Source organism: Lissotriton vulgaris, chromosome 8, assembly GCF_964263255.1.
Source record: "Lissotriton vulgaris chromosome 8, aLisVul1.2, whole genome shotgun sequence".
In the NCBI taxonomy this organism is placed as follows: Eukaryota; Metazoa; Chordata; class Amphibia; order Caudata; family Salamandridae; genus Lissotriton; species Lissotriton vulgaris.
In genome coordinates, this window is record NC_141696.1 from 2,108,709 (window position 1) to 2,134,307 (window position 25,599).

Below are 25,599 nucleotides of genomic sequence, written 5' to 3' on the forward strand. Positions count from 1 at the left end.
GAGAAATAGAGGGCGATAGAGAGATAGAGGGCGATAGAGAGATGGATAGAGAGATAGATAGAGAGATAGAGTGAGGGCGATAGATAGAGTGAGGGCGATAGATAGATAGAGGGCGATAGAGAGATAGAGGGCGATAGAGAGATAGAGGGCGATAGAGAGATAGAGGGCGATAGAGAGATGGATAGAGAGATAGATAGATAGATAGATAGATAGATAGATAGATAGATAGATAGATAGATAGATAGATAGATAGATAGATAGATAGATAGATAGATAGATTTTCCCTTGCTAAGCCTTCCCCGGCCAACATTACCCGAGAATCAAACTTTTTGGCACGCAATTGGAACAAGGCTGACCTCAATAAATTCACCTCCCTCCTGAGCTCATCAGCCCCCTCCATCACAGAACCCACCAACTCCATTGACTCTCAATCGGACCACCTTATCCAATGGCTTGTCTCTGCCGCTGACTCGGTGGCCCCTTTAAAACCTGTTAAAACGCGGCGCAGTCACGACGCCCATAGGTGGTTCACCGAGGAACTTAGGGCACTGAAACTTAGTCTCCGTCAGGCCGAAAGACACTGGCGTCGAGGATATACCCCTGAGACAAAAGCTGTCTTCTCTTCTCAGATGAAGGAATACAAATCTGCTATAGCCCGGGCTAAATCCAGCTATTTCTCCAATAAGATTCTGAACTCCACCAATAAGTCTAAGGATATCTTTTCAATTGTTGAGGAACTGTCCAATCCGGCTAGAGTTACCATCGCCCCGCTCCCCTCCCAGTCTCTTTGTGATTCCTTGAATCAGTTTTTTGTAGATAAAATTGCCAAAATCAAGACCAGCATCTCCGCTCATGTCTCACCTGTCTCTCCCCCTGTTAGCACTTCCTCTCATCACACTTCCCACACCTTCTCCCAGTTTCCCCTCATTTCAACAGAGACTTTTCTCCCCCTTTTGCTTAAAGTCTCTTCAGGCTCCCCCAGCGATTGTTGCCCCCCCCTCTGCCCTGCGAGAAGCTTTTACTTCCTGCCCGGACCCCCCTTTGGCCCTTTTAAACAACTCTCTAACCTCAGGGGTGGTTCCGGCCTCCTTCAAACGGGCAGAGGTGGTCGCCATCTTGAAAAAACCCACGGCTGATCCCTCTACCATGAGCAACTACCGCCCCATCTCCCTCCTCCCTTTCCTTAGCAAAGTCCTGGAGTCCCAAGTTACTCAGTCCCTTACTTCTTTTATAGAGGACTCTGGTGCTTTGGACCCCCAGCAGGCTGGGTTCAGACCTGCGCATTCCACAGAAGCAGTCATCCTCTCTGTGATGGACGAACTACGCAGGGGCGCCGACTCTAACACCTGCCAGGCCCTGGTCCTTCTGGACTTGTCGGCCGCCTTTGACACGGTCGACCATGATATTTTGGTCGACCGTGTCGGAGAGGCTGGCATCCAGGGCACTGCTCTGGACTGGGTGCGCTCTTTCCTGACCCATCGCCATCAAGCTGTCAGGTTGTCCCAGTTTTCAGCCCCTCAAGTCGAACTGACCTGTGGTGTCCCGCAGGGTTCCTCTTTATCCCCTCTCCTTTTTAATTTGTACCTGGCCCCGTTAATCCGTTCCCTCCGTCGATTTAATGTCTCCGCGTTCAACTACGCGGATGACATCCAACTGGTTTTTACCATTGACTCCAGCGACCATTCCATTTCCACTTTTCAAAACACCCTCTGCTTCATCAGTGATTGGATGGGCACAAACCATCTGAAACTCAACCCCGACAAGACTGAGCTGGTTCTTGTCGGGGGCCCTCCAATCCCTGGCACTCTTCCTTTTGGCCTGCCAGTCTTGGCAACCCCCCTTGCCCCGTCAACTCAGCAAAAAGTCTGGGAGTTGTCATAAGCAACGATCTATCTATGACACCCCAGATCAGCGCTGTAGTCTCCTCTAGCCACTTCCAGCTCAGGAAAATCCGCAAAATCTCCCGCCTACTGACCACTGATGCCCTCATCTTGGCCTTGCTTGCGTTAGTCATGTCTAGGCTTGACTACGCTAATGCACTATACGTAGGCATTCCTGCATACCAACTTAGGAGACTCCAGCTGATCCAAAATCAAGCTGCTCGCTTGATTTACCATCAACCTAGGGATCAGCACGTTCAACCTCTCCTAAAGAGTCTCCATTGGCTTCCGGTCTCTGCCCGCTGTAAATTTAAGCTTGGTTGCATCATCTTTAAATCCCTCACTGGTCACGGTCCCTCCTTCATTTCCTCTTTGCTTCATCCTTATGTCCCTTCTCGCACCCTTCGGTCATCCCAACTGGCTTTACTCTCTGTCCCCAGATTCAAGCGGAAAAAACACGGTGGCCTTAGGTTTTCTTTCCTAGCTCCGTCTTTTTGGAATTCCCTACCTTTCCCTCTTAGGTTATCCCCCCCCTACCCCACATTTAGATCTTCCCTCAAAACGCACCTGTTTACCATAGCTTACCACTAGTTGTTCTTTCTTAGTCTGGTTTCCTTCTACCTCTCCTCTCTGCTCCCTCTGTACAGCGCCAAGAAACCTAATGGTGTTAGCGCGCTTAATAAATTGATTTAACATAACATAACATAACATAACATAGATAGATAGATAGATAGATAGATAGATAGATAGATAGATAGATAGATAGATAGATAGACAGACAGATAGATAGATAGATAGATAGATAGATAGATAGATAGATAGATAGATAGATAGATAGATAGATAGATAGATAGATAGAGTGAGGGCGATAGATAGAGTGAGAGCGATAGATAGATAGAGTGAGGGCGATAGATAGATAGATAGATAGATAGATAGATAGATAGATAGATAGATAGATAGATAGATAGATAGATAGATAGATAGAGTGAGGGCGATAGCTAGAGTGAGGGCGATAGATAGAGTGAGGGTGATAGATAGAGTGAGGGCGATAGATAGAGTGAGGGCGATAGAGTGAGGGCGATAAATAGAGGGCGATAGATAGATAGATAGATAGATAGATAGATAGATAGATAGATAGATAGATAGATAGATAGATAGATAGATAGATAGATAGATAGAGCGAGGGCGATAGAGTGAGGGCGATAGATAGATAGAAGTGAGGGCGATAGATAGATAGATAGATAGATAGATAGATAGATAGATAGATAGATAGATAGAGTGAGGCAGATAGATAGATAGACAGACATACAGACAGATAGATAGAGTGAGGGCAATAGATAGATAGATAGAGGGAGGGCAATAGATGGATAAAGTGAGGGTGATAGATAGATAGAGTGAGGGCGATAGATAGATAGAGGGAGGGTGATAGATAGAGGGAGGGGGATAGATAGATAGAGGGAGGGCGATAGATAGATAGAGGGAGGGAGGGCAATAGACAGATAGATGGAGTGAGGGAGGACGATAGATAGATAGATAGATAAATAGATAGATAGATAGATAGATAGATAGATAGATAGATAGATAGATAGATAGATAGATAGATAGATAGATAGATAGAGTGAGGCAGATAGATAGATAGACAGACATACAGACAGATAGATAGAGTGAGGGCAATAGATAGATAGATAGAGGGAGGGCAATAGATGGATAGAGTGAGGGTGATAGATAGATAGAGTGAGGGCGACAGATAGATAGATAGAGTGAGGGCGACAGATAGATAGATAGATAGAGTGAGGGCGATAGATAGATAGAGGGAGGGTGATAGATAGAGGGAGGGGGATAGATAGATAGAGGGAGGGGGATAGATAGATAGATAGAGGGAGGGAGGGCAATAGACATATAGATAGAGTGAGTGAGGGCGATAGAGTGAGTGAGGGCGGTAGAGTGAGGGCGGTAGAGTGGTAGAGTGAGGGCGGTATAGTGGTAGAGTGAGGGCAGTAGAGTGGTAGAGTGAGGTTGGTAGAGTGAGGGCATGAGGTTGGTAGAGTGAGGGTGGTAAAGTGGTAGAGTGAGGGCGTTAGAGTGGTAGAGTGAGGGCGGTTGAGTGAGGGCATGAGGGCAGTAGAGTGAGGGTGTGAGGGCGGTAGAGTGGTAGAGTGAAGGCGGTAGAGTGAGGGTGTGAGGGCGGTAGAGTGAGGGTGTGAGGGTGGTAGAGTGGTAGAGTGAGGGCGGTAGAGTGAGGGTGTGAGGGCGGTAGAGTGGTAGAGTGAGGGCGGTAGAGTGAGGGTGTGAGGGCGGTAGAGTGAGGGTGTGAGGGTGGTAGAGTGGTAGAGTGAGGGCGGTAGAGTGAGGGTGTGAGGGCGGTAGAGTGGTAGAGTGAGGGCGGTAGAGTGAGGGCATGAGGGCGGTAGAGTGGTAGAGTGAGGGCGGTAGAGTGAGGGCGGTAGAGTGAGGGCAGTAGAGTGAGGGCGGTAGAGTGGTAGAGTGAGGGCGGTAGAGTAGTAAAGTGAGGGCATGAGGGCGGTAGAGTGAGGGCGGTAGAGTGGTAGAGTGAGGGTGGTAGAGTGAGGGCAGTAGAGTGGTAGAGTGAGGGTGGTAGATTGAGGGCGGTAGAGTGGTAGAGTAAGGGCGGTAGAGTGAGGAGATGAGGGCGGTGGAGTGGTAGAGTGAGGGCGGAAGAGTGAGGGCGGTAGAGTGAGGGTGGTAGAATGAGGGTGGTAAAGTGAGGGCATGAGGGCGGTAGAGTGAGGGAGGTAGAGTGAGGGAGTGAGGGCGGTAGAGTGGTAGAGTGAGGGCGGTAGAGTGAGGACGTGAGGGCGGAAGAGTGGTAGAGTGAGGGCGGTAGAGTGAGGGTGTAAGGCCGGTAGAGTGAGAGCGGTAGAGTGAGGGCAGTAGAGTGAGGGCGTGAGGGCAGTAGAGTGAGGGCAGTAGAGTGAGGGCAGTAGAGTGAGGGTGGTAGAGTGAGGGCAGTAGAGTGAGGGCGGTTGAGTGATAGAGTGAGGGCGGTAGAGTGAGGGCGTGAGGGCGGTAGAGTGAGGGCGGTAGAGTCTGAGTCCATGTCAGTGAGTCTGATTCTGAGCCAGTGAGTCTGAGTCTGAGTCAGTAAGTCTGAAGCGAGTGTGAGTCAGTGAGTCTGAGTCCGTGTCAGTGAGTCTGAGTCAGTGAGTCTGAGTCAGTGAGTCTGAAGCGAGTCTGATTCCTTGTCAGTGAGTCTGAGTCCGTGTCAGTGAGTCTGAGTCCGTGTCAGTGAGTCTGAGTCTGTGTCACTGAGTCTGAGTCTGTGTCAGTGAGTCTGAGTTTGTGTCAGTGAGTCTGAGTCCGTGTCAGTGAGTCAGTGTGTCTGAGTCAGTGTGTCTGAGTCAGTGTGTCTGAGTCAATGAGTCTGAGTCAGTGTCAGTGAGTCAGTGTCATTGAGTCAGTGTCATTTACAAAATTTTAAAGACGCGTGTACCTTGAGATTTTTATAATATGTGCAGTTCACTAATATAAAAGTAATAATATATTAATTAAAAAAGTGAAGGTGGTTCACAAAGACTTGTCTGAATTGGATCTAATAACCTACAGCAAACAAACTTTAAAAAAAATGTAAATTTCTGCTCAAGAAATCTTGATAAATAAATGCTTCTTATCACTTTTGAAAATGAATGCCATTTCAGCTGATTTAAAATTGAAGCGCACTGCATGGCAGGGTGGATAGCCGACGTGTAGGCATTAGCTGACAGCAGAAGCGGCACACTTCTGAGGCACAATGACTGCTTTACATATTGGTGTGTTTTGTTGATCCTTGCGAAGGTGTATTCGGCCACCGGAGGGAGCCCACGAGCTGTGCTGAGTCAGAACGCCAGAAACGCCGTCTCTGACAAACCGAGTAGAACGCCGAGATTGCCGCTCCTGTCCACCTTCCACCTTCCGCCTTCCGCCTTCCCCGATAAGTGGGTCTGCAGGGGAAGACTAGCAGAGCACTTGGGGTCAAGGGTTTCCGGAGCGCACTGTCTCTGGTAGTCTCTCGTTTCCTTGATTGATTAAGGCGGTCGGACCACGCCTGGTCCGATGTGCTGCTCCGGTAGTGGACTGTGAGCGGTGAAGGAGCTGGTTGCGGCGGCGCCTGGGATCTGCAGCGTGCAGGTATGCGTAGGTGCGAGAGCTGATTCAATTGATTGAGCGCTGTGATAACAGCACCCTACTTGCCTCTGCTTACACCACTGCGAGCCTGTGCCTCTGTGTCTCTGCGCAAGCCACGAGTTTGGAAAAGAAAACAAGAAAAGAAAAGAAGAAAGGGGCGAGATTCAATGATCACGGTGATACAAGGCACTACAATTGCTACTGGTTGCTGGCGCTGTACTAAGCGCTGTAATAACAACACTGCCATCAACCGCCATCAACCCAAAGTAAAATTGAGCAGCTGAGGGCACCAGCCTGTGCATCTGTGAACCCGTTGACGCGGGAGACAAGAGGTAAGAGGTGGAGGCAAGCGCGGCAGCCGTTAGAGGTCGCCGCTAAGTAAGAGCCAGAGGGAGCGGTCTGAGGGGTTGGCAGACTACGGGGCAGATTTATGAAGGGCTTGCGCCACGTTTACGGCGCCGTTGCGTGACGCAACGGCACGGAAACGTGGCGCATCCCTGCGCCCTATTTACAACGTGACGCATCTCTTAGATGCGTCACGTTGTACAGCACTGCGCCAGGAGGAGGCGTTCCTGCGCAGGGGGGGCGTTCCTGCGCAGGAACGCCTCCTGAAAGTGGCTGAGTGAAATCTATGAGATTTCACTCAGTCACTTTCAGGGCAATGCTGCGTCAAAACCCTGCGCCTGCTTGAAGCAGGCGTAAGGCTTGAGGCAGCATTGAAAGAATAGGCCCCCCCAGAACATTGCTGGAGCTGCGTCGTGCTTGCGACGCAACTCCAGCAATGCGCCACATTTCCGGCACAGATGCGTCACGCATCTGTGCTGTTTTTGCCCCATGGTGCGCCGCATCATAAATGCGGCGCACCATGGGTGGCGTAGCTGTGGTACACTGTGGCGCATGTTAACTGGCGCATCCCTCGGGATGCGCCAGTTAACATAAATCTGCCCCTAGGTCTCCAGCTTGCAGCCCCCCTCGCATGCACCGCTTGCTAACCCCTCCGTCCCTCCCTCCACACCTCCGTGCCCTCAAAACAAAAAACACAGCTCAACACAGGGGCCCACATTAGCACTAGTTCTGGTATTCCCTCCCCCCCAGCACAATTAGGCACAAACAAGCCTAGCCCTAGTCCCAGCAAACGGCGCAAAAAGAGATGACGCTGAGGAAGACTAAATCCTGCACGGAGGATGAGGGGGAAGTGAACCCTGAGAGCCTAGCACAAAGAAGGGTAACCAGAAGCATAAGTACCCTAAAATCCCAGGACCCGGTCACTGGCAATTCCCTCCCCCAAGGCCTTATCACTCAATTCTTTCAGGCCTCAAACAGCCCCTCACCTTTAGATGAAACGTCACAAGATCCCGCGACCAATGCCATACCTGGGATCCCAAAGATCCATCTGGCCCCAGGGGACTCTCACTCCTGCAAGCCTGTTAACTTCGAGTCACCTGGGAGCCTTGAAGCTTGTTTTCAGCCTGAGGCCAGGACAAAGAGCCCGATTAGGGTCACTGCCGACATTCACGAAAGGCCAACTCTGGGGGCGAACGTGGATTCAGATACTGGGAGAACAAGCGAGGCTGTCACATCCTCCTCCCCAAAGAGCACAAGTACAGGCAAAGGTCTGAATGCAATTGTGACACCTAGGGAAACACAGAGGCCAATCCCTCAGGTTACGGAGGTTCCAACAACTTCGTTCTTACTAAAATTGGAACAGACCATTGAACGAACACTTGAAACTACCCCCATTAATTTAGGAAGAGCTAAGGCCCCGAGAACTGCTCAAACGGAGGGTTGGAGTCCGCTGAGTTTAACTCATCACCAAGACTTAACCGACCCAATTGATGAACCCACTTTTAAAGACCTTAACTTGTCTGCAATAAGAGAAGTTCAGGACACAATGGCTAGGGCACTGCTATGGCAGTCCGCAAAGATGGAACTCCAAATCGATCTTTTGCAGTCGATAGCCCAACATTTGGTGTGCCAAGATGACAAGCTGGCAAAGCTGGAAGTCCAACTTAACGTCCAACAAGCTCATGCCGCCAGCACCAATTCCTGTGACGTCTTAATTGATAAATGGGCAAGTCTTCCTGAAGTTTTAAAAGAGATGCTTGCATTAGCCAGGGGTCAGGGCGAGATAACCATGCAAGAACAAGCCGCACAAAAGCTACCACCACAGACTACAGAGCATGCCGAAACAGCAACCCTTAGCACAACGGGCAATAGCGCCACAAAGGTTCCCCTAGTAGGGCCCCGTATTACCTTTACTTCGGCTAATAAAGGGAACGGTGACCCCGAGGCCTCGGATCTCGAGACCGTTAGTGAAGACCTTTCTGTTACTACCCCTCAAGAGGAGAGGGTCGAAGGAGCATTATCAAGTGCCAAAGCTCCGTTATCAAGGAGAGCCAAAAAAAGACTTAAAAAACAACTTAAGAAGTCCAAAGCTAGAAGCAGAAACACATCCTCGGTGGTATTAACCCTGGGCGACACTGAAACTAAATGTATCCCCAAACCACTCTTCCCCATTTTCATACCCAAGCAGGTGTCTAAAATGGGCAAGCCATGTGACGCTCCTCTGGTTCGCGGTGAGGCCCAAAGCCAACAAATCCCTCTCATGGAGGGTCAAACTAATGAGGCTCTCCAACAAAGGCCTTCACAGGTGGCCGTCTCAGCACCTTTAAGTGCCCCCAGCCCTTCCGGTTGGGTTCTGAAACATGAGTCTGTAACAAATCCCAAACTACAACAGGGCGCACAACCAGTACTGTCAAGAGTGGTAGGTCCACCAACTGAGGGGCAAGGGAATCAGCAACCAGGAGGCGCACTCAAAAATTACCTAAATTTAACATCAGACCAGGGGGAGTGGCAAGGATGTCCGAGTGTGGAAGGCCAATCAAGCGTGGGGCCCAATGGGCACCAGCCTGAATCCACTCTCATAAACCCTTTAAATTTCAATAACTCGAGTCTAAAGCTCCAGTGAGAAGGGGTGAGTTTGTGCTCCATCACACAAAAAAAAAAATCCACCTATGAGCTGCAGTTAACCCCAAGATATACAGCAAAAGGCTCTTTTGACATCTTGAACAGGTCCAATATTGTCCGCCTCTTTGGCCATACTGCCTCGCTGGCCCAAATCACCTCAGAAAATATTGAGTGGGTGATATTCAAGAGACTGGAGACAGACACTCACGACGATTCCACCATAATCGGACTTGCAAGTCAGCAAGTCCAACAGGCTGTCCTTAAGGAAGCAACATTGTTCGCAGAATGGGGCATTGAAGTTGTTGTGCCAAGAACACTGAAATATCCACACGTCCTGTTGCCGCAACAGGACACCCCAGAACCGTCATCCATTCTTAAAGGCATAAGGCACACCCGCCCAGAAATAGGGGCGAAATCAGGGCGGGCAAAAACCCTGCTAAAAATCAAAATCCAGCAAAATGACGGGCAACGGAGCGTGCAGCGGCATCTCCAGACATCGGATCACCTGGAGGCCACATGGAGACAGCGTCCCTAACCTAATAAACCGCCACGCAAATAATGCCTGTTCAAACCCACTCAGGGGCCTAGTTCGCGAGTTATCCATTATTTCATGGAACATTGCGGGGGTGAGCAACATCTTTAGGGACACTACTACATCAGAATACCTCGCACAGGGGGACATACTGTGTATTCAGGAAACCTGGGCAAGGGCAACGACCGCCATTGGTGGCTTTTACGAACATTTTAAACCAGCGACCAAAAGGACAATCTTTGGACGCCCGTCAGGGGGTCTTTCTATCTACGTAAGTCATGCGTGCAAAATTAACACAACTGAATTAAAGTTGGGGTCTCCTGATCTTCAAGCCATCATAATCAGTGGGTTGTCACTGGGACAAATATCTCGCCCCCTTCTACTAATTAATTGTTATTTTAATCCAAACAAGTATCAATCCTCCCAGGCCATGGAATCACTTATTTCAATTTTGGAAGATCTTTTAATAAATTGGAATGACCAAGACATAATAATCGCGGGCGACTTTAATCACAGAGGCTTGGGTTTAATTTCGGAGGCACCATCAAGCAAGAAGTCAGCCCTGCTGACTGAATTTCTCGCAAATTTCAAGCTGCACTCTACCCATAGAATACAAAGAAAGACTCATCCTGAATGGACCACCATCCCGACCTTCAGAAATGTCTCTACTATAGACTACATCTTTATCAACGAAGGGCTTGTTCACAATCTTAGCAACTTCACAGTGGACGACAGAGAGGAAAGTGATCATAGGCCCCTACGCGCCACATTCAATCTGGCGCGGGTACAAGCAGAATTACAAGTAGCTATTGGAACTACCACGGGGGAGGAACATCATAAAGTGCTTAAAAGAATAAAATGGTCAATCAATCTCAGTCATAGCCTGCTAGAATATGTAGGTAGAAGGGAGGAAGAACCTAACCCAGTTCAAACTAAGAACCCCATTCACCTCTGGGAAACTCTGACCTCCGATTTATTGGAACATCTGGGCAATAACCGTCATCCAAGAAGTCGCCAATTTCACTCGGATCCTCGTCGTCTAACATCGTGGTGCCTGTCACAGTGTAAGCGTGATCTAAATAAGGCAATCAGGGCACAAAAGAAAGGCACTCATCTGTCAGGGAGATACTCCATTGCTGTTCTGCGAACTGACTATAAAAAAAAAGTCTGGGCCCACAAAAACGGCAGACTGACAACAGCAAGCTTTGGCGTTTCATCAACAGTCTTACCCCCAGAGGAGAGCAAAAGGAAAATAGTGTTGCAGGGAAAGTATGGGAACAGTATGCCAAGAGGCTGTATACCTGCGAGTCAAATCATCCCACAGCAGGTCCAAGGTGGCGGCGGAAATTATCGAACCCGAAAGAGTTACGACAGAAGGCGCAAATCCGACCTGCATCGGATCGCTCTCAGAAATGGAGGTACTAAAGTGCATCAAGGCCATTAGATCTGATGGCGCTCCAGGCCCAAATGGAATTCCGGCCCAGGTTCTGAAAACTGCCTCAGCCTTTTTTGCATCCAGACTCACCCCTTTATTTAACCATTCTTTTGCCACGGCAATGTTGCCATCCTCTTGGAAAGGCTCTATTCTTTTCCCCATCCATAAAAAGGGGGACCACACGAACCCGGCCAATTATAGGCTTATAGCTCTCCTCGACGTAGAAGCAAAGATATACGCCCGCCTTCTTCTCAGGGATCTGGAGGACTGGGTGGACAAGAACGGTATTCTTCCGCCCACACAGACCGGCTTTAGGGCTCACAGCTCCACTCTTGACAACATCCTAGCCCTTTCCTACCTTGCGAAGAAGGCCAATATGAAGAACAAACCGCCCCTGTTCTGCTGTTTCATAGACTACTCCACAGCCTTTGATCGAGTGAACAGGGGCCGGCTCTGGGCAAAACTCGACTCGTGGGGGCTACCACAGGCTCTACTAAAAGCTATAAAAGCACTCTATGAGGGCCCCTGTGTCAAGGTGAAGCTAAGCCCTACAATAACAACTGCAAGAATTGAAACCAACTCGGGCCTCAAGCAGGGGTGCGTCTTTGCCCCCATGCTGTTTAACTTGTATACTGCGGACATGGGGACAGCTCTGAAAGATGCCAACTTAGCACCTCCAAAACTGGGGAGGCTCGTCTTGGGAACACTCCAGTATGCAGACGACACAGTGATCATGGACCACACTAGGGTGGGGCTCCAAAGAGCCTTAAGCAGTTTGGCATTATACAATAAGTCAAATGACTTACGGATCAACGTGGGCAAGACCAAAATTGTCATTTTTGGCAAATACCCCCTCAAAAAAGAAGCTTCATGGTCTCTGGGGGAGCACCGTATCATCACCGCCCTATCCTACAACTATCTGGGCACCTGGGTCTCCGAGAATGCCTCTGCAGCCAGACATCTGAAGGAGCTTAAACCTAAAATTGACAAAACCATTCTGTCGCTAAGACGCCTATGCCACCGCTTGGACAGTCCCTCAGCAGAACCAATGTTGACAGTGCTCCGGGCAAAACTGATCCCTGCCATTGCTTATGGGCACATAGCCTACCCTGGTGCATTTGACAAAGTGGTCAACGCGGCCCAAGCGAAAGCCTATAAGTTGGTGCTACAGGCCCCTAGATACGCAAGGAACACCAGATTAAGGCTAGAAATAGGCCTTAAGCGACCGGAGCTGGTATTACTGGGGGACCTTTTAAAACTCTATATTAGAGTATTGAAAGCACCAGTACATTCGCTAAAGCACTCTCTAAGATCAATCTTTGATGAGGCGGGCTCCCCCTGGTACTTAAAGGTAGGACAAGCTATTGCAGCATTTAAAATCGAAAGAAAGAGTTTGCCCCTGCACGAAATTCCTTTCTCAGCCTGGGCCCAAGCTGTTAAGCGCCAAGTCTGGACCATCTCCTTTGGACTTGACCTTGCATCTCTTCGGCAAATCCACTAACTCAGGCCCTGGACAAATCATATATTCCAGGTAAACCTCAACCTTACCTGCTAGATCCAGTATCCGCTTATGCGAGAAAGAAAATGTTGTACTTTCGACTTTTGGCCCTCAGGATCACGGACTTCAACCCCAAATGGGCCCGTACGGATGGACCCTTGGCCTGTCGTCTATGCAATTACCGCAGGGAATCCTGGCTACACTTGCTGTGCTGCTGCCCAAAGCTGGCCAATGACCGCCATTGCTTGCTGCTTCCGATGTTACGGAATACGGCCAATAGAACTTGTAGAGAATCTTCGGACTGGTGCCTCTCAGTCTCCACGACCTGTTTGATAGCCAGAGTTGGGAAATTTATACACCAGGTAAAAATGGCACTCGACTCCCACTTAACAGCATTGTCTGCAAAGTAACTGGAAGCCTTCGGCCCCAGTTATCCAACCTGGGCTGGTATAAAGATCCACGAAGAATCGATCTTTCGTCAACAGCCCTTGGTACATGAATTGACTCTACAGAACTTTCATGTGCCCCCTTTTATTAGCTGGGAAACACTTGTTCAACCTATGTATCACTCTTTTTAAAAGAACCCTGTTTTGGACAGCTAATCAGGACTAATATGTTAGTATTTTAACTTAAAGTCACTCTCACCTTTATGTTTGGATGGGTCATGAGAGTGGGGGATTCGGGACGTTCATAAAGCTTTTTATTCTTTTTTTTTTCTCTCTTTTTTTCTTTTTTATACTGTAAAGATTTTAAGTAATCATGCAGTTTATTAATAAATTTGTCAAATTGTCTTTACATATTAATGCAAATGTAAACTGATAAAGGCACGAGCTCCGAGAGGTCACAATTAAAGGTCCAAGTGTCATTTGAACCTGATTGGGTTTTGGTTGGAAAAGAGACAGAGAACGGGCGAGGATCTTAGGTAACTGTCTCTTTTGCATTGAAGCCTCTGCTGTCTATTGCCTTCTTGACAGTGACGTATCCTATGCGTCACAGCTGGAGTGACGGCACATTACGTGTTATGGCAGCTGACGTGCACGTTCTACCTTAGAACACCGATGGGTAATTCCCATTTAAATAATCAACTTGAATACAGCATATCAAATTCAGTGAAGGGCAAAATGAAAGAGTGAATGATGATAAAAGGAGTATCCACTCGTATACTGCCAGCCAATGCCCTTCACCGACTCGGTGCGCATGCGCATGGCAGCGTTGTTATTCAATTCAGATCAAAGGACCATGCAGGGCTTTTAGCAGCAGATGGTCCTCGCTCCTCGTCAGTCAAACAGGAGCAGAGCAAGCATTGGCGAAGCCGAAAGATCCTGCCTGTGCAAGATCGATTGCCTTCCTCAATGCTATGTCAGCCATGATGTGCAGCAGCGCGGATGCAGTGCGGCTTGGCTGAAAGCTGTTGTTTATTTTAGCCAAGCTGCGCTGCCTTTGCGCTGCTGTACAACATGGTTTAAATAAATAAATGTTTAAAAAAACACAAACACTGAAAGGACACTCACCCAACAAGTCTTAAAATGAGAAGGAAGAAAGTTAACAGAACTAAGGGGCATATTATCAAGCCTGTGCGCTAAAATTATCGCCGCTTTATCGGCCGAAAACGGCCGATAAAGCGGCGATAATGGGCTTGATAATATGCTCTGTGGAATTCCAATCGAAGCCCCATGTTAGATGTCTTCACATCTAACATGGGCTTTGATTGGAATTCCATAGAGCATATTATCAAGCCCATTATCGCCGCTTTATCGGCCGTTTTCGGCCGATAAAGCGGCGATAATTTTAGCGCACAGGCTTGATAATATGCCCCTATATTTCCTATTGCACTTCACAAGGGACAACTTGTGATCTCTGCACATGAGGATTTCATTATACATTGAAACCCAATATTTGGAGGTATTTTGTCAATTTCCATTGCAGCTATTCCAAATTCGAATGAACTTCCATATTGTGACTATTGATGTTTCCCTAAGTAGCCGCCATGCAATGCAAGTACTCTGACAATTAAATGGACGCCGATAAGGGCCATGCTGGCTGGATCGAGGCACTGCATTGGATGCCATGGGATAAACCACGGAAGGAGCTACGTTGGGGCTAAAAAGGCGATGCTAACTAAGGGAAGGAATTAAGAAGGAGGAAGCAGAATTTAGGACAGGAAGGTGCGTGAATAAGCAATTAAGCAAAGGCAAAACTGGAGTAAAGCAGCTTGGGCAAGAGAGAAGGAACTGCAACAGGCATGGTTGAGCAGCAACAGGGTGAAAGTGAAGGTCGCACTCCTTTCACTGGAGCACAGCGAAGAGCGGCAGGATATCAGGAATGGGGCAGCAGACAAGAGAGGCTCCGAAGCGGTCTTACGTTCCAGCACGAGCCCAGATTGTGATGAAACTTCCGGATGGACCCCTGGGGCTCACAAGAGCACGTAGCCACCAAGCCTTGGCCTGCTATGTGCAATAATGAGCTCTCGGGGTGGGCAACTCCTAGTGGTGGTTGTTTCCACGGGCATTCATTGACAAAGCTGAAACCAGGCTGGCTCAGCAGGCCACGAGGATATTGCAGCAGCACAAAACAAAAGAACACACAGGCAGGCTGCAAGCTCTGACTCTCATGGACGAGGTGCCTTCTATGGTTGATTAGCACTGTCTGGCAGCAAACTGTATTTCCTGCTGCTGCGCCCACCGAAACGGCCCCTCAACACTCCAATGCTTGCTGGCTGTGTGGCTGTCAACGGCAACAACGGGTTCAAGACGTTTTCACCATGGCGGAATTTGCTTCCCATCTAGATTACCAACGGCCAGCCCCATGGACAGTTTGGGTGATGCAGATTCATTTTTGACTCGAGTTTCAGCTTCTCAAAGTGCCCACCTACCCTCTAGTTAAGAGAGCCACACCTATGTGGGTAGAATGCCCCATTTGGTCCGGCAGATTTCATGGTTGCACATGTAACAAGCATTGGAAATGCAATAGGTCTCGCATTAGAAAAGTTGGAGCTATTGGTCTTGTAAATGACAAATATTTTATTTATGTGTTGGTTTTTAAAATAGCTAAATTGATAGCTTTGTCATTTACAATGCCAATAGTTATAACTTTTGCGAATGTGACACCTATAGCATTTGGAATGCAACATTGCTAGCCATAAGTGAAGGACTCTAAAGGAGTGCAGGAGTAAGGGACCGTGAGAGAGGCTTACCGGTGGAATGAAGCTGAGAGGAGTTCAGCGCTGTATGCAAAGTATAACAAGTGTCTAAGGGGAAAGGAAATAGACAGTTAATTACGGTCATATTGCCCAAAAAAAGGGCTGCCATTATTGCGGAAAAAACTTACCACGAGGTGGGGCCTAGGGGAGTATTGAAGACGTCTGTGGGGAGAGAGGGGAGAGTGAACTGGGGTATCAATTACCGAGTGTGCAGTGAAAAAAGGGTGATCTAATAAACGAGCTTACCAGCGGGAACAGTGCCCTTGATGGATAATGTGCGGGAAGGGAAAGTGCACATAAACAATTGACACATAAAAATTGAAGGCGGGTTCAAATAAATAAAGCATGTCTGGAGCCTCGAATATGTCGCGCATCTATAAGGGCTTACCCCACAGGAAGAATTGCAGGTCCGCAATGGGGGTCCTTGGTAGGCGTGAGAGATCTTCACGATACGCCCTCAGCAATGTGTTGTCATAATAAGAAAGCCGCTCGCGGTCACATGGAAGCAAATGACCAATGGGCGCGCGGCAGAAAGTGTCGGCCATTTTGGGTTGGGAGTGTAATGAAAAAATATATGGACAGACCAAAGGTGCATGCAGAGCGTCTGCGGCGGCCCTCTTGAGGGAACTGGAGCCAAGGGGTCCACAATATGGATTGAGGGCATACAGAAGAAAGAGCTTGGAAGCTCTAAGAGTAAGAGTGGTGCAATTCGAGACAACGCTGTAGCCTAGATCTGGGAGGTCCAGTCTTCGGTACAATTCAGGCCAGTGTGCAGGGGGCGGAGCGGGGAGAGGGGAGAGGTGCGACACGGCAGGCGGAGTAGGAGGAGGAGGGGGGAGGAGAGTAGGGGAGGCACGGCCTAGCGGCCGTGCAATCAAGAAGTGAGGGGGCGGAGCTGGGGAGGGGAGCTGGGGAGGAGAAATGCGACGTGCGGATGAGGGAACTGATGTGCACGCGCTTTTAAGCTCAATGCGCATGCGCATTGAGCTTAAAAGTCACTGGCACTGCAAGGAATCGCCACGATTCCTTGCAAGTTGGTTCAAGAGTGGATAAGCCCCCATAGTCTCGCAAGCTCGATGCGCATGCGCATCGACAGGCGAGACCTAAAAATGCAGCCAGACTCCGGCTTCCCAGACTCCTCAGTGGACCACCCTGCTACAGCAGTTCTGTGCTCTGCAGCAGCACAGAGGCACACAACCTCCTGAGCATCAGAATGGTGTAGTGACTTGGTGCAAACGAAGGTCATCCCAGAGAGCGACTGAGCAGTGTTAAAGTTATCCATGGCTGACCAGGTACCCAGGCCTTTTGCTGCCTCACTTGATGCACACAGAAAGGAAGGGGGTGCGGGGAGGGAAACGCTGTGTTTGTGCTCAGAGGGGGGGGTGGCTCTAAACTCGAAGCAGGAGGGGGGAAAGCAATAATAAACAAACGGCAAGGAATCCTGAAAGTAATTCAAGTCAGCGGAGGCCGCAGGGTGCCTGCATCAGTTTGCACTGTGCATGGGGGCACGCACATAGAAAGCGAGCTCTAGAGTTGTACTTAAAAGTGGTCAAATGTCTTACATTGCCAGTCACTGTAATGAAGGCATTCACACTACCGGCTCATCCAGTCCTTGGCCTCTGTGTCGAACCCAAAGAATGATGCGCAGTTGTGCCTACTGCGATCAGGGCCTCATGGGAAAATGTGTAAAAGTCACAGCTGTTAAAATATTGACAGAGACAAAAAACACGAGCATGCAGCGTGCCTGTGTGTGCATGTATGCGTTATTGGGGTTGTTAGACGCACTGCCTGCTGGAAGGGGAGGCCCAGAGGACGTCCTGTGCTGGACGCCGGGATGCACCACTGAGCCCCCACCCCGTGGAGCTGTGACCGGCAGCTCAAGCTATGCTCTCTGCAGGGGTAGATGCACAGTCCCAGGGCACAGCACGGGGATCATGGAGAACATAGCACTGCGAATAGTTCAGCAGTGTCCGGTGAACTAATATGCGGCACCGCAAAAAGCTCAGCAGTGTCCAGCGGTATGTAAATAATCTAAAAAAGGTACGCAGATAGGGTGTGCTGTCTGTTATTGTGTGAGCCCTAACTTTTCGATGGGAAAGCAAAACATACCAGAGAATGAAGCGCCGCAAGGAGTTTTAATGTGGCGAAAAACTCCAGGTTCAAAAATGCTCAGCAGTATCGGGTGATATGTGGGCATCGCACATAATAAGGTTCTACTTATTAAAGTGATCGGGGTGTAAGGACATTGTCAAACTGGCCAGGGCTGTCTGTGAGGTACGCAGGCCTCGACGGAGTGAAGGCAATGCCAGGGCCCGGCACTCAGTAGAGAGTGCTGATCAGACGGCGAAAACTGCCTGCAGATGGCAGAGTAGTAAAGGGATGGGGGAAGCATAAACAGGAGGGAGGGGGAAAACAGGCGGCCGTGAGAAGTGTGAAGTAGGGGGCGGAGAGTGGATGCCTGAAGTGAAGCTGCTGGCGGCACCAGGCTGGGGAAGCAACAGATAGCTGGCTTTGATGTGGTGATGCAATGGGGAAGCCTGTGGGGAAATACGCGTGCTTGTGTGCTTGTCTTCGCGTGAACTGTTGGATATCCGGCTGAAATTCTCCGATGGTTTGAGAACTTTTTTGGCCACTTGAATTCTCCCCTATTTACATTCCTTCGGAATGTCATAGGCTCGACCTAAAAAAGGAATTATAGTTACCAAAATTAAATTGTTGTTGCAACAACTGCAATGCCCCCAATCAAACAGACACAACAACCACTTACTTGTAAAATGTCCAATTCAAAAATCCTCAAATGATGCAGCAGACAAAAAGAGTGATCTTTCCAGCTCAAAATCCAAAGGCAGAATGAACAGGAGATGGACAAAGCACTGGGAGGAGCCTGCTGGACAGGAACAGGAAGTTGGAGATTCTGTGGCACTTCCTCCCTCTCCCTCCATTTTAAAAAAGGACTCCTTGCACAAAAAAGGACAGCCAAATGTCAATCTGAGGAGTTTTTTTCACCCAAATCATTATTTGCAGAAGGTTTTTATGCTGCTAGAGCTGATATTCTTCTCCAAATTGAAAATTTTACATGTTCGAGTTCTCGAGCTTCACATTACTTCAGCCAGATGTCGATGGCGCGTCCAAAATGATGTGATTGCGTTCCCTCGCTCCCTATCGCGTTGGATATGATGTGTTCAGGGTCTCTTGCTCCTTGTCGCGTTCGATATGACGTGCTCGTGTCCTCATGCTCTTGCTCGCGGTGGAGATGATGTCTTTGGGTTCTCTCGCTCCTTGTCACGTTCGATATGACGTGTCCGCGTCCTCACGCTCTCGCTCACGGTGGAGAATAACGTGTACAAGATCTCATACTCTGGCGGTGCATGATCGCGAGACGAATGACGTGATCGCGTGAAGAATTACGTGATCGCGAGATAGCTAAAATGGCTACAAACAATCCAACATCTCGTGGAGATCGTGAAAACTTGTCGTTGGGGATTCAGGTAAGGCGATTGCGCGCGTGAGAACTTATTTTTACAGCGCGAGCAAGAAAAAAAATTCTGGGACGATGCGGATTGCGGAAATTTTGACATTTTTGCGCTCTCCGCGGAACACAAAAATGTCAAATTAACCCAATTTCAGCAAGCGGAATGGAATTTGACACCCAGGCCTAGAAAATACTCAATGACCACAGCCCTGATGACTACTGCAATCAGCGGTTAATCTGCACTAAGGAGAGCAAGCAAACTCTCCCAACCAGTCGAAGTAGAAGTCCTCAGGAAAAATCAGATGGAAGAGTGGGGGCCCAGCCCAGCCTCTTCCGTACTCTAACTGGCGTGGACAGGCCTGCCCTTGACCCGAACTTTGTCCGGGCGTGTCCGCGCACGTCCTGCGCTTGTTGTGTGGAAGCTGCTCCCTTGCAGCGAGGAGCTCTGGTGAATGTAGTCTGGGCATCCCCAGCAAAGCAGCAAAGGTGGAGCAAGAGTACAGGCGTCCCACGCTGCGGGAGCCCTGGCAATGTTTTATGCACCTCCTGGCGCGCTCCTTGTGTGAAAGCTGCTCCCTTGCTGCGAGAAGCTCTGGTGTATGTAGTCCGGGTCACCCCCAGCAAAGCAGCGAAGGTGGAGCAAGAGTACAGGCGTCCCACGCTGCGGGAGCCCTGGCAATGTTTTATGCGCCTCCTGGCGCGCTCCTTGCTTGAAAGCTGCTCCCTTGCTGCGAGGAGCTCTGGTGAATGTAGTCTGGGTCACCCCCAGCAAAGCAGCGAAGGTGGAGCAGGAGTACAGGGTCACGCGCTGCGTTAGACCTGACAAGGTTTTATGTGCCTCCTGGCGCGCTTGTTGCACGAAAGTTGCTGCCTTGCCGCGAGAATCTCTGATGAATGTATTCTGGGTCACTCCCAGCAAAGCAGCAAAGATGGAGCAGGATTACGGCCATCCCCAATTAACGAGTACGTTCAAGCGGTGGTTCACTGAAAGCTAAAAAGTGACGCAATAAAAATATCTGGGCTGAAGATACGGCGCTAAGGATGGTGGCAGAGAGCAAGCCTAACACCTAGTCAGTAGGGTCAACTTGAGCTGGAAATCACAGAGTGCCTCGCACGAGCACCCGTGCTCTGAGGAAGTCGGGAATTGTACTACTACTACTACTACTACTACTACTACTACTACTACTACTACTAGACGCTCCTTCTTTGCCCTCCTCACCCTCGAAAGAGGAGGAAAGGTTCCATCGGTTGGACCCCAAGAAAGCAGGGAGCTTTGATTTAGATTGTACCAAGTTGATCAAGTGGACTATCAACTTTTTTTGTGGGGCTCTCTGGGAAAAGAGTGGGAAGGCTGAGCCGAGGAGAACCTTGTACAGGTGGATAGTTGATTATATCAATATCTACTACACACCGGACAGAAAGCAATGACCAGAGGCCTGAGAGCCCCTTCCACCAGGGCCAAGGCTGCTACCACTTTGTTGACACAAGGACTGACTGTCCTTGAGATCTGTCAGACTGCGCTGTGGGCATCGGTCACTCTTTCACAAGTTACTACTGCCTGGAAGACCTGGCCTGGCAGGTGGGACACTTTGCAAAGCTCAGTTCTGCAAGACTTTATATCTTGAGTCCACTGCACAGACCCTCCACCTCTGGGAGTTATTGCTTTTCTACCTATTCTCAATCAATCAATCAGGTGTTTGTATAGTGTGGCTACTCACCCGTGAAGGTCTGAAGGCTCGGGGGGGGGGGAGGGCTGCTTGTCCGTCTGGGTGTGGAGGTTCAGTCGAAGAGCCAGGTCTCGAGGTTGAAAATTCTTAGGTGAAGCATCTGCTGTTAAAAGTCTCTCTTAAAAGAACAAGTTATTTACCTTTTGTAATCCTCTTTCTGAAGCATACTCTTTCTAACCACAGATTCCCCCTGCCTTTCCACCTCTCCGTCTTGAGGCCTGGTCTCTTTTTAATACTCCAGCTCTGAGGGTGCAGAAAGGGTGACTTATGCGGCACGGCTTCATCACTTCTGGGGAGTATGAATCGGTGTGGCGGTCCTTGCAGTCTATATGTGTTGGTCCCAGACATGTGTTGTGACGAGCACTAATTATTTCTGTAATCTTATATAGCAGTGGGCATGAAAATGTGGGAGCAATCCCTCAACAATGGCTTTCATTATGAGTTTAAGGGTACAATCCAATCCCTTCATAAACATGGACTGGAATTTCAATTTTTGTTGGAAATTCCGCACCCCGCAACTTCCCCCTGACGGATTTCACAAGGATGATCCTGTCAAACGTTTTCAGGGAATAATGAGCGGTAAAAATGACACATACATCGAAAGAGGAGCAGAAAACGGCGATTCTGCATGTAATTCATCATTTTCACACAAAAATTCAGATTAGCAGGTTTATATGGATTCTGATGAATGGCTCAGCCTGGGGGAGCGGTAGTTTCCAGGATCAGCAGGCACCTCACTCATTACCAGGGCACTTGCAGTTGAATATTTACCTTGACATTGGTGGTGTGTGTAGATCCACTCCTGGACTGTGGCCCCCAGCGGCTCCTCGTGTGATCCTCACTCACCATCAGCGATGTTGACTCTTGATGAATGTAGAGTCTCCACACGACTGCTTCAGGGGTGTAGATTCCATCACAGACATTGTAGTGAAGGATGCGACGTTTAAAGGGTGGCCGCACGTGGACTGGGGGCTGAGGACATCTGTGGAAGGGAGACACTGAGCTGATAACTTAGTTGTTTTTCTTAAGTATTTTGGATCCTTGTTTGATGAGCCTGTGATGTTTTTCTTTTTTTGCTGATAAACCTTTTCAGGAAATAAATGTAGTTATAACTGAGCCTCCATTTCCTATTTTAGTATTCTTTCTATGGTTAATGTCCTTGATCGACATGCACTGTTTATTTCAATCCAAAGTCTGTCATTTCAGGACAACAAAGAATCCCCGATGTTAAGATCTCACCGTGTAATGTCTTATTCTCTTTGATATCACCAAACAAGAACGAACCATAGCGGCAACTAAGATACATCTGAAGTGTTTCATGTTCATTGTGACTGTGCAATTAAATTAAACTGTATCGCTGTTAACTCACATTTTATTCCTAAGTAGATTTTTCATATGTTTTCTCTATTTTTAAACAGATCACAAGAGGAAGTACAAGCAATATATTAAAGATGAATTCAGACAAATGAAAGATAATGACAGTAGAATCGGTGAAACTGTGACTTTAGAAGGAAGGTATACAAAGCTCCTCATTTTAAAGAACTATTGTAAGAAGGAAGATAAAGAACATGAAATAATATCACGTGGAGAGAGGCATCTACAGCTTATGGAAGAAAGAGCTGCAGATTCATACTCTAGCATCAAAGATTTATTTTCCCCTGAAGAGGACGGACACGTCCCCAGGACTGTGGTGCTCCAGGGAGTGGCTGGGATCGGGAAGACCATGACGGTCCGAAAGATCATGCTCGACTGGGCATCGGGCAAACTCTTCCACGACAGATTTGAGTATGTGTTTTACATCCACTGCAGAGAATATAACCAGCAGAGTGCAGAGAGGCCGATCGCTGACCTCATCTTACCCAGCATTGAAGGGGGGCCGCGCCTGTCAATGAGTGAGATCGAAGCCAACCCCGAAAGGATGCTCTTCATCATCGACGGCTTCGATGAGCTTAAAATCCCTGAAGGTTTCCTGTACGGTGATCCTGATAAAAAATCTCAAGAGGGTAAAACAATCTTCAGTTTAATAAAGGAAAGGTATCTAAAGGCTTCATATAAAATAATCACCACCAGGCCAACTGCTTTGGACGTCCTCCAAAGGTGCGTGAAGGGTGAACGCCTCGCAGAGATACTTGGGTTTTCTGAAGCTGGTAGGAAGGAATATTTTACAAAGTTCTTTGGAAATGAAAAACAAGCTGCACAGGCTATCGGAATAGTAAAAGAAAATGAAATCCTCTACACCATGTGTTTTGTGCCCATCGTGTGCTGGATTGTCTGCTCTGTCATCAAGGAACAGATGGTAGATGAGGAGGATTCTTTGCGTGATTTGAGAACAATTACTTCCGTCTACTTGCTTTATCTTTTCAATTTATTGAAGCAGCAGAGTATAGTCTCCGTGCAGCAAAACATTACCAGTAACTTGAAGAGTCTGTGTGCCTTGGCTGAGGAAGGCGTCTATCAGCAGAAAATCCTATTTGAAGAACATGACATAGTTAATCATGGTGTCGACATCCCGGCCCTACAATCCCTCTTCCTGAGCCATATTATTTTTAAAGAATGTACTGAAAAGCTCAGCGTCTACAGCTTCATCCACTTGAGCTTCCAGGAGTTTTTTGCGGCGCTCTTTTACATACTCGACGGTAACGATGCAGCCGCAGAGAACACAGAGAGTCCGCAGCGAGCCGTGACCCGCTTACTGAGGGAATACACAGAGTTGGGAAACAATCACTTGATGCTGACCGTGCGCTTTCTCTTCGGCCTTCTCAGTAAAGAGAGACTGGATAAGATAAGTAGTAAATTCCAGTGGAAGGTTTTACCAGAAATCAAACCTCTGCTACAGGCGTGGATAACAGAAAAACTAAAACAAGAAGGAGACAAGATCACTAGTCACATGGTGGACTTATTCCAATATTTGTACGAGACTCAAGATGAAGAGTTTGTGACAACAGAACCTGTATGTGTGAAACACATAAGTATAACAAAAAGGACGATGGAGCGAGAGATGACTTCCTTGGATTTCGGAGCACTCGCATTCTGTTTAAAGCATTCAGGAGTCGAGAGCATTGATCTACGGGGGATTACAATGAGTCCTGAGGGTGTCAGAGCACTGAAGCCGCTTTTAATCAAATGTCCCAGTCTTCGGTAAGTCTCTCAATTTCGTATATTTTACAGCATCTGTGTCTTAGAGTAAACATTCTAAAAAAATAGTAGCATGGGACTTCCTGTCAGGGATGCAAAGTATAAATCACAGGAAATTACATGTTATCTTTGGCAGAGCGTTGAGTTTGTGGCTGTGCTTTGCTTTATCTTGTATTTCACATCACTGAGCCTTGCTAGTCATGTTGTTTCATGGCACTTCTGTGGCTGCTAGTAACTTTGTCATCACCCGTGTGCTTCTGTGAGTAAGGGGCACAGCTAAGCATCTGTTGAGCAAATTCATATTTCACAAAGTATTTTGTTACCAGTATAGAGGTGTGGAATTTTAATTTGCAAGCTGAACATCATCTGCGCCAGCTTGTCACCCACATACAACGTGCACGACAGCCATTTTAGGTATCATGGTCTCCCTGTCCACGATCGATCGCCAGAGCGCTCCTCTGACCCTGCAAGCATCCTCCGCGCACCCTGGCTCCCCCTCCCTCCCTCACATGAGCATAACCCTTCTCCTCCTGCATGACCCTGTCCTTGGGAGTCATGCCCGCGCCTGACCAGCATCTCCTCTCTTCCCATGAATGCCCCTCTGTTGATAAACCTCCCCTCCGCGCTCGATTGTCCACGCGGCATGAATACCACTTCTCTGATGACCCCTTCCCCCGTGTCCAGCTGTCCACACAGGTCCGAGGCCATCGCCTAAGCCGGGAGATATCATTTACTGCCCCTTATTGTATGAAGTCACTCTTCCTCAAAGGACCCTCTATTGATCAAGACCTCCCCACCCCCCGGGATATGATCAGGCGCACACATCCTAAGAATCGGCAGAACACTCAGCTACGCGATGACCCCTTCCTCTTATCAGCAGGTTAAGGATCTCTATTGTAGAGGCATGTGGGGTGGGATTGACACGAGGATTACGGGGATGTCTTCTTCCTTACTTCACAATGCTCTGATTGTAATAAAGAAAGGTCACATGCCATAAACCAGTGTATAAGAGGCCAGGCCTCAGAGAGGCTGTTAGAGCACCTCGAGACGATACCTTGTTGTCCGATCTGATGTGTTCTGCTCCGTCGGAATAAAAAACTTCTGTTTCCTGCCTTCTGGTCTCCGGCGCCTGCCTCATTGCTTGGTAATTTGAATGGTACATAGGCGGTTAGCGCCGGGCAAATCTTGAAAAAGGTCCTAGCCCTACCTTTTATTCAACAATTGGCGTCCCAAAGCGTGGGGCCCATCAGCGACACGTGGATCCAGTGGGAGAGGTCCCGACGACAGAGTGAACGACTGCAACGATCGGGAGAGTTCGTGTCCGATAGACCCTCGTCTGACAGCCGATCATCCGACCTTCACTAGTTCCGAATAGACCTCTCTCGAGTGATCTACGGTCCTGACTGGGAACCATCAGGAGTGCCACGAACATCACGAAGAAGAGAGGACGATCGGGCGCTGGATTCGGAAGACAGGAAACCGTCCATGCGGTCCGGGTAAGGTCGTGTAGACACGACAAACTGAGAAATGATTGTTTGGTTTGGATAATACTAGTATTATGCTTTGTTGAACCCTCTGGAGATTCGCCGTCTGCAAACGGAGAAACAACAGGCTCTCTCTTTGCAAACAGTG

General features: G+C 48.5%; 1 protein-coding gene across 1 annotated transcript in view; it reads left to right on the forward strand.

The window, feature by feature from the left end:
- LOC147693195 (NACHT, LRR and PYD domains-containing protein 12-like) overlaps positions 1-25,599 on the forward strand; it is a 1,166,314-nt gene that overhangs the window by 421,982 nt on the left and 718,733 nt on the right. Inside the window, exon 5 of the mRNA XM_086933618.1 lies at positions 22,251-23,970. Within this exon, the coding sequence (XP_086789744.1) occupies positions 22,251-23,970 (1,720 nt within the window). The remainder of the gene's footprint in view (positions 1-22,250; positions 23,971-25,599) is intronic.